This window comes from Mus caroli, unplaced genomic scaffold (genome assembly GCF_978045245.1).
Source record: "Mus caroli unplaced genomic scaffold, Mus_caroli_1 scaffold_1, whole genome shotgun sequence".
In the NCBI taxonomy this organism is placed as follows: domain Eukaryota; kingdom Metazoa; phylum Chordata; class Mammalia; order Rodentia; family Muridae; genus Mus; species Mus caroli.
In genome coordinates, this window is record NW_028227256.1 from 163,794,733 (window position 1) to 163,804,580 (window position 9,848).

At 44.6% G+C, this 9,848-nt stretch overlaps 1 protein-coding gene across 3 annotated transcripts in view; it reads right to left on the reverse strand.

Annotated features, from left to right (window-relative positions):
• Positions 1–9,418, reverse strand: part of Styxl2 (serine/threonine/tyrosine interacting like 2) — a 29,437-nt gene extending 20,019 nt beyond the window's left edge. The window contains exons 1-2 of one of the 3 annotated variants that reach the window (XM_021174688.3): positions 9,316–9,418; positions 8,585–8,714 (exon numbers count right to left, since the gene is read on the reverse strand). In XM_021174688.3, coding sequence (XP_021030347.1) covers positions 8,585–8,694 — 110 coding nt within the window. In that variant the 5' untranslated portion in view covers positions 8,695–8,714; positions 9,316–9,418. Of the gene's footprint in view, positions 1–8,584; positions 8,719–9,315 lie in introns of those variants that run through there. The other 2 variants (XM_021174679.3, XM_029484492.1) reach the window with 2 other exon arrangements.
• Positions 9,419–9,848: the final 430 nt, after the last annotated feature.

Consider the following 9,848-nt stretch of genomic DNA (forward strand, 5'->3'; position numbering starts at 1 on the left):
GTGAGATAAACGGTGTGTTCTATGGCAGATTATAAACAGCGCAGTCTGAAAGCCAGTGCCCTAGACTGATTGCCAGGTAGCCTAGTGACAGAATGGAGCTGTGACTTCTGGCTAGTCACCTTAGTCCATTGCAGATGAAACAGGGGTGGAGTCTCAAGAGGGGGTGCCCTTTTTGGTTTGGCCTTTGTGGAAAATGCTAGGTCAGCGCTGGTAGGGGAGAGGTGTTGGGAGAGGTCCATGTCGCCCCAATTTCTTCAGGTTGCTAGGAGGTGAAATGAAGGTGAGGGAGAAGAGCCCTCCTGGAGCTACTGCATTGGACAGGGGTTTGCTGCTCACTCTTAACTTGTGAAGTTCTGGGAAACTGTCTGCCTGGAAGACAGGAACTCTCGCTGCAGGCTTTCCCCAGGGAGCATGGCCCCCAGTGGTTGGCTTTGCGTCTAAGATGCTTGAAGCCTCATTTATAAATGGGGGCTTCCATGCCTGCCCATTGTCTACATCCTCTTCTCAGATTCTCACGTCACGGGAAGTGATTCGGATGAGGCTTAAAATGTGAAAACTTCCTTCTAGGAAGACTTCACACCAGAACCACAGTTACAGCTGCTGTGTTAATAGTGGCCATTTGGGCCATGTGCTGGAGTGCTCAAAGCACCGCCCTTGTCTTATAGGAAAGTCTGCTAGGGAGGGATCTAGGGCTGCTGTAGGTTGGTTGATGGTGTCCTCTCCTGCAAAGGTGTATCTCCCAGAGTCTGAAAACTGCATTAAAAAAAAAAAGGGCCATGGTGATATAAGTAAATGAAATATACTAAGATAAAATCATCCCAGATTAGGATCATACTCAAAGCCAATAGTAAGTGTCCTTGGAAACAAAGAGAAGACCAAGATTGGGATGACGCTACCCAAGGCAAGAGTGGCCACAGCCAATCAAAGCTAGGAGGAGACAAGGGAGGGGTCCTCTAAACCCTCAAAAGGAACAAGGCTCACAGTGACCTTTATGCCAGGCTTTTCACCTTCCAAACTATGAGATAGTACGTTTATGACTTTTTTTTAGCTGAACATGTTGCTATAATTTGGTCAGAATCCTAGAAAACAAATACAAACACTAAGGGTTTGTTGAGTTGGGCAAGGTAGTGCATTCTTGTAATCTCAGCACTTGGGAGTCTGGAGCAGGAGGCCACTGGAGGCCACTCTGGGCTACATAGTAAGGCTCTACCTCGACAGACAAGTAATGAAGAGTGTTGGCGAGCTATCCACTAACTTGGTGTATTGGCTTTAGAGAGAGTCAAACCTTCAGCTAAAGCAAGAAAGCAAGAGGGATCTAGTCTCAGGGAGCACTATTCATTATGGAGACGCAGAGAGACTGAGTCTCAGGGAGGACCGTTCACTATTGGGACCCAGAGCCAGGAGCAATGTTCTGCTGCTGAGAATGCAACATTTGACTACAGCAAAATCAGACGAGTGATGTCCTCACGGGTGTGTGTATGTGTGTGTGTACGCATCCATAAAGAAAAATATATTGGCATTGTGAATTACTGAAAGAGATCCTTCTTTGGAAAAAAAATGAGCTAAACCACCATTTAGCAAATACCAAATGTGTTCATATATGCTGTATTATCTAGTCTCAACCACTAAGAAAAATTACTATTTCTGATTGCTACTTATATAGCACATTCTCATGGCTAATGAGCCAAAGAGTAGATCTGACCTCAGTTTTGGTCCCAACTCAACAACAGGATTCAAGTTCTTTCTATGGTGCTATTTTGCCTCCTACAATGGTTCCTCCCTGTCCCCATGACTTAAAAAAAATAAATGTATTGAGATAGCATTTATGTACAAACTACATATACTTAAAATGTACATATTGGTGTGGCGAGTTTGGCCTATGTTTCCATTTGGGAGACCATGGCCACCATTGAGGTTTGTCATATCAACTCTCCCAAATTGCTGTAGCACGCTCTTTTGCAAGCCCTCCATCTTACTCCTCCCTGCCTTGTGCTCTTCAGGGAACCACTGATCCACTCTCCGTCACTAGAGAGATGAGTTCAACTTTATACAATTTCATAAGAATAGAATCACCAGGTGTGCACTCGGTTTTGCCTGACAGCTTTTGCTCAGCATAATTACTTGGAGATGCATCCACGATTGTATGGGTTTATGCCTCATGCCCTCTTATTGCTGTAGTCTGTTCTTGTGTATGATGGCAACAATGTGACTCTCACTCACTTGCTGATAGACATTTGGACAATTTCTAACTTCTAAGTTCTTAGGAAAAACATGCCGCCACCATCAGTGTACAATTCTTTACGTGAAATTCAGCCATCATTTCTCAGTTCATATCTAGAATGGCTGGACCATACAGGGATAGAAATATCTCTAGGAACGTATACGTGCAATTTTGTGACAAATGACAGTTTGTGAAAGGGATGTACTCTGTATTCCAGCCTAAGGTTGTTCCTGTTGCTGAATCTTCATGGACAGCGGGGACAGTTAGGTTTCTGTCGGTTTGTTTGGGGTTTGGTTTTTTTGTTTATTTGGTTGTTTTTTTTTTTTTTTTCCATTTCGGATGCTCCAGTAGATATGTAATGGTAACTCATTATGGGCTTCTCCCAGTGACTCCCAATGACTAAGGAATTTTGAGCATAATTTCACATGCTCACAGATGATATGTATATCATGTTTGGGGAAGCACATTTTCACATCTTTTGTTCATTTTTAAATTGAATTTTGAGAGCTATAATGCAGTCATTGAATTTTGAGCATTTAAAGAATTGTATTCTAAATATAAACACTTCGTCAGACGTGTAACTTGCAGAAAGTTTTTCCTAGTCAGGGAGTTGTCTTTTCAGTCTGTGGGGTGCCTGCTGTATAAGCGTGAGAATCCGAGTTAGATCCCTAGGACCCGTGTAGAAAGCCAGGCATTGTGCATGTGTTTATAGCTCCACTACTGGGCAGGCAGAAGCAGGAGGCTCCCTTGAGTGCACACAGCAGCCAGCCCAGCCTAATCACTGAACCTGAGGCTAGTGAGGGAGCCTCTCTCAATAACAAAGTACACGGAGCCTAAGGGATGACACTTGAGGTTGACCTCTGACCTTAACACATAGGTACACACTTATCCCACACACATGATCATGTGCGCGCGCGCACACACACACACAGACACACACACACACACAGAGTGAAAGAGAGACCCAGACACACACACATTACCACCACCACCACCAACAACAACAACAATAGCCCCACTGGGAATGGCTTTATCAGGGTTGGTTTAAGCTTCACTCTATGCAGGGGGATCGCTTCTTCCAAAGCCTGTGCTTATCATGTAAGATAGTAATAGCTCACATTAAAGACTGTGGCAACATGGCAGGAAGAAATAGCCCATGGTGTGTCATCCTGTGTGAGCCTTCCTGGAAGACATGTGAAAAGGTCGCTGATCAGAGATCTGCTTGCAGGAAGTTGTAAGTAGTAGACACAAACCAAGAGAGGCATCAACATAGAAGCAGTGGGATTGGGCAGCCATCCCTGAGAACCAGAGAAAATCTGCTGTGCAGGGACCATGTCTGAAGGTTACTCAGCTTATTCCTCTTATATTTTGGGCTCATCCTAGTTTTTTTTTTTTTTTTTTTTGTGGGAGGCAGGGTTGGCTGCTTCAGGGTGAAGGGTCCCACACAGGCATATTTCAATATTAGTAAGGGCTTTTGTCCTGTGGCTGGCTAGCCTGATAGGAGACAGTGCCACTCTGGCTCCTCCCCCTCATCTCAGTGGCTTCCCCTTACTTCGTGTGTACTTGCTGTCTGCCTTCCTCAGCAGATCTGAGGAGCCCAACCACATCAGGGGACAGTTAATAAAACATATTCTCCAGGGCAGTATTTATACACACCTGACTTCATTTATCCAGCCTAGTGTTAACATCGTCATGTCTGGGTATATACTTCCTTGTGCACATTTTACTCAGTTTTGCTTGGATGTGTGAAGAGCGAGCTTGCTCTGTCGGAGGAGAGCCAACGCTCTCAACTTCAGTAGATAGAGTGTGAGAGCTCCCGCTGACTGATTCTGCCAGTTCACACTCTCACCAGCAAGGCAGGGGAGCTCTAATTCATTCACACCCTCTTTAATATTGTCACTAGAGACTTTCATTTCAGATATTCTGGTGAGCATGATGTAGTGGCAAATTGTGGTTTAACTTAATTATTATTATTTTTTAAACCACAGTTTAACTATGGTCAGAAAAATTTATTGGTATATACATAGCCTACTAACAGACTTATTTTAGTAAATATTCTATATGCCCATGATAAAAATGAATATTTTGAAGTGATCAGGCACACACACACACACACACACATGTATTCTATAAATATCAATTAGGTTAATTTTGTTTGAATTTTCTATATTCTTCATGATTTATTTATCTCATTCTATCATCTAATAAGATAGGTTTTAAAAACATTTGATTAAGATTTTGAAGTTTAAGTTTTTCACTTCTGTCAGTTTTTTTTTAATTAATTATTTTATGTGTATGAGTGTATGTATGTGCCCACAGATGTATGCAGTGCCCACAGAGGCCAGAAGAGGGTGTTGCGTCCTCAGGGACTGGAGTTACAGATCTTCGTGCGCTGCTGCATGGATGGTGAAAAAATGAATCCTAGTCCTCTGGGAAACACCCAGTGCTTTTAACTGAGTCATCCCTCCAGCCTGGGCTTTTGTTTTGTGTTTTTACTTTATGCGTTTCAAGGCTATCTTGTTAGGCCATAGGTATTTAAAATGATTATTTTGCCTGGTGAATTGAACGTTCAATCACTATGAAATTTCCTTCTTCTTTTTTATTTTTTCTAACATGCTTATTTTATACTCCAACTTGTTTGATATTGAAGGGTTCCACTGGCCTCTTTTCTGTTTGTGTCTACACTTGTGGCAGCTTCTGTTTATCTTCCAGAGATGACTATAATATTTCCTGTACTAGTTTTTCTCTCTATAATGCAACCTTAAAACTCTTTTGATTGAACTGTGAGTCTATGTTCTTTCTCTTTGAAATTGTGTGTGTGTTTGTCTGTGTGCAAAGTATAGCACTATAGTCTATGTATAAAGAAACTAGTCTAAGTATAAAAAAAACTAGTACACTTCATCTTTTTTTTTTTTTTTTTGAACACAATTCTTGGAATTTAGCAGCCTTGTTTTGTTAAACCCTGAAGTGACCCACATGAAGAATTTGCACAGAAAGATAATCTTAGGAGTTCTGAACACTATCCAGTTAGTCACAATATAAACCGACAATCACGAGACCTTTTTCTGACACATGGCCCCAGCTGTTGGGGTTCCCTTGGCCTTAAAGCCATCCCTAATCATCTAACTCTCCCAGCTCAGACACTGCTAACCAAAGGCGCGCTCACCCCGTGGGCCTTTCCAGGTACCTAATTATCAACATAATTCACTGTCATTTTATGTCGCTGGTTTCTGAACAATCAGTAAAATACAAGTTTTCTCTTGTTAGCCTTTGTGTATCCTTATGGTGCAAACAGCATGCCGGCCTTTTTAAAGAGAGTCTGATAATTTTGCTCTTTTAATTGGAATATTCGATCTATTCATGTTTAACGCAATTATGTATCTAATTAAACACACATTTTACCTTTCCCTCCTATTTGTTGTACCTTTTCTGTATTTTTTGGTTCTTTCTTTCTTCTTTTGCTTTCTCCCGCCTTGCTGATTATATTTGACACTTCCGGTTTCCCCTCTTTAGCTATACACTAGTTACGGATTCTTTTGCAGCAGTTTCCAGCAATTACACTGCAAACTACAACACATTCTAGACTTCCTGCCTTAAAGTCTAGTTTCAGGCAGTCATTCAGATAATGATCATTAGGTTGACGAGGAAGAAAGACACAAACAGGGTTGACATGGGGTGCTGGCTGTCCTGCATACACAGGTCACAGTCTAGTAAGTTTTTGAAGAGTGAACTTTGGGGTGGTATGTGCTCCGATTTTCCATGAGCAAGATACAACCTGCAGAGGCTGTTCAACCTTCAGGGAAGTCCCACTTTCCCGCCCACTTTACATGTGGCAGTAGAAGACAATGAACACAGGCCTCTGCAGACCGAGAGGCCAAGGGGAGTGGCAAATAAGAGGGATCCTCTCAAGAGACATGTCCTAGTTAGACTAGATTTCCTCAGTTCTAGAGTAGCCATGTTCACCGGTAGCAGGACAGCTCCATCTTCCTCTCCTTTCATAGGATGGAAACTTTCCTACCCATCATCCTGGTGAGACTGTGAGCTGCTACATTCGGGCCTGAGAATAAAAGTGTTCTGCGTGGGCACAAAGGCTGACGTGGGTAGACTGCCTGGAGGAGTATGCCATGGCCAATGCTGCTGTGTATCAACAAATGTACTTCCCCTTCTCCCTGGGCCCTGAAACCTGGGATCTATTGTCCTTTGTAAGGAAGTAGAACCTTGCGGAGTTCCAGCAGGTGGACTATGAACACAGGGAAGTGTCTCTTTTTCTGAGGAAACTGCCCAGGGAACAGCTTTGTTCTACTCCTTTTTATCTTGATGCTGATGAGCACAGTGACTTTAAAAGCCTCACGAGTGAACTGGAAGACAGTAGGGTCTCTGCTCCTGACTGTGTTGCTCAGGGACCTGCCTAGGAGTTTATCTGAATGAAAAAGACTCCTCTATTTGGCCTACCAGCAACAACACTGGAATATACAAGACTGCCACACCCTATCCACACACTGGGGAACATGGTTTGAATCAGAACAGCTTCCGTAGATTCAGACATTTGAATGCTTGGGTATCAGGATGTGGTACTACGAGAGAGGGATTATTAGGTGTGGTCTTGCTGCAGGAAGTGTGTCCCTGGGGGTGGGCTTTGAGGTTTCAAAAGCTCAAACCAGGCCCAGTGTTGCTTTCTCTTCCTGCTGCCTGAAGATCCGGATGTAGAATTCTTAGCTACTTCTCCAGTACCATGTCTGCCACGCTCCCCAGCATGATGACAATGGATTAAACCTCTGAACCTGTTAGCCAGCCCTCCCCCCCCCACCCAATTAAATGCTTTCCTTAATAAGAGTTACCGTGGTCGTGGTGTCTCTTCAAAGCAGTAGGACACTGACTAAGACAGGAAGTGTGGAAGAGTACAACACCATCTTAAATCTCTAACTATGATAGCTTTTCTAGGTCTGTCACATGATGCTGAACTTTAAAGGTGAAATCTCTAAGTTCCATCTAGGCCGAGTTCCTGACCCATGCGTCGTGAGTTCACGGGGCTTAGACAACCCCAAAGCTCATAGCTTATTTAATGAGCTGTCTTCCTTCACCAGAGAGCTTTGAACACTGAGAAGCAGAAGCCAGTGAGGGAGACTCCAAGAGAACTCAGGAACACTGGGGTGAAGAAGACGCCATAGATGCTTAGAAGTCAAGGTTCCGAGGGCAAGAGTGTAGAGGGAAGATCAGCATGCTCTAAGGCCCTGGTTCAGTCCCCTGTCAGGTGAGAGGTGGGGGAGGAAACAGTTCCCTTCGATACCTTAGTTGAGCTTCTCTTTTGATTGACAGGGAGACAGACATGGGCTCAAGACCTTACTGATTCTTCACATCATTTGTCAACAGAGCTACAGTAGAACAGAAGTAGGTCTCTGTTCTCAGTCGTGACAGAAGAAAACGGGAATATATGGTATTATTTTCCCAGGCACTTGGGTTTTTTTTTTTTCTTCTTATAAGACAGGGTTTCTCTGCGTATCCCTGGCCATCCTGAAATCAGGCTAGTCTTGAACTCAGAGACCCATCTCCCTCTGCCTCCCACGTGCTGGGATAACAGGCATATGATACCATACTCCAGCTCTTTATCTTTGATTATTAAAATTACAGGTGTTTATTTTTGTGTGATAGGAGAGGAGTACGTACGCTATAGATCATGTGCAGAGGTCAGAGGACAACTTGCGGGAGTCAGTTCTGTCCTTCCACTCTGTGGATTATGGGGATCAAACTGAGGCAGACTGTCTTCACTGCAAGCGCCTTTACCCAGTGAATCATCTCTACGGCTCAATGGCATTTCTTTAGTCCCGTGTATTTTCTTTAAAATTCACACAGATTTGTCAACCCTTATCACCCTAAGTCATCAGTGCTCTTAATGGAACAGAAATGACGTGTCACAGAGTATTGGAAGATGTCATTTTCTCCCATTGGCCACTTCTGGGGAGTGTTTCTACCCCTTGGAAATCAACACCTCCATTGTGGTGCAAAATAATTTTAGTACCAGGGCCTGGCCCTTGGTCCTCATTCCTTCTTCATCTCTCCTCTTACACGTTCTGGCATCTCAACCCTGTATCCAGCCCTGGTCCTGGTGAATCAAGTGCATCCTGTCTGGTTGACCTGCCAAATTCCTACTTCCAGGTTCAGGCCAGCAGCAGCACTTCCCAGAAGCCTCTGGTCTTTCCCTGTGTGCTTGTCACCCCTCCCCCACCCTACCAGCCCACAGCACCACACATTCTTGGAGAGACCAACGTCTAGCTCTCGCCACCACGCCTCAGTCCACCATCATGGGGAATAGAGCCCAGCGTCATGCTGACTGGCTCGTATGACACTCAGCAGTGGCCCACTTACTGGCTTGGGGAGGGACTCCGGAGGTAGCGGGCCTGTACAGCTCTCACATCAGCTTCATCCTCCTCGTTAGGAACTACCTGCTCCTCTTCTGCGTCTCCACCGGTAGCCATGTCAGCCTGTCAGCCTCTGTCTGCCTGACAGGAAGAGGTTGTTTAGGGAATTAAGATTCCATAGGCTTTGTAGGGGGAGGGGACCATGTCACCAATGTCACCTTGGTGGACTGAGAATGGGGAGGGAAGGGCGTGCTAATACCCAGGTGGGTATAGGATCCATAGGGAAACTAAAAAGATGGAGTCCGACCGTCCTTAGAAGGATACCATGAGATGACACAATATGTAAGAAGTAACATCTTGACTCCTTTCGTGGATATTAACAGGGAAGCAGAGAGGAAAAGCAAAGGTTTATCTTAACCGTAGTGTGGGAGGTTTGTGAAAGGCAGTGGATTCCCCAGACTCAAAAGGACATTTGAAGTCCCCCTTCCAACTACATTAATGTACACACCTTTTATCTTACTGGAAGGGAAAACAGGCTCTCTTCAGTGATATTCATTGACTCTGTGTCATTCAGGGCCTTGGGCTGAAGGTCCACCCCATAGCCTACCTATTAAGGCACAAGAAGTCCCTGATAGCTAGTCCCAGCTATGGCTGTGGCCTGACACTCAGGGCAGACTGGCACCCACTGAAGTCTAAGTCCCAGCTCACCACAGAAGACTCGAGGGGACGAACACTCACCTTGGGCTGGTGTGTCCTCACCAAGGACCAAGGACCCCAGGAAAGTGACCAAAAGTTTCAGCTAGAGAGGGACGGAGCTTTCTCTTCTCTGGTGTGCTTCTGCTCTGAGGGACAGCTGTTAACAAGAAACCTTAGCCAGTCTCTAAATTTAGCCTCTGGCCCCTTAGGATGACAGCTCTCTGGGAAGAAGGAATGCAGGCTTCACTTAACCCTTTCCCTTCTGGCTGATTCTCAGACACTGATGTTTAGCAGTGGGTTTAGAACAGGCTCATGCTGTGACAGAAGGACCTAGAGAAAACCATCTCTTCCAGCCGGAGGCTGGCTCTTCAAAGCACTTTCTGAAAATAATCCAAATCAGCACATTTGGAACAAACTTAACTTTACCTCATAGCATCTTGGAGGAAGCCTAGGAAAGGAAAATACCAATTATACAGAACAGGTTGGCCCTCGGCCAGGCGTGGGGAGAACACCATGTTTTGATTAAAGAGAAGTCATGGCTTGAGACCAGCCTGACATTTTTAATAGAAATGCCT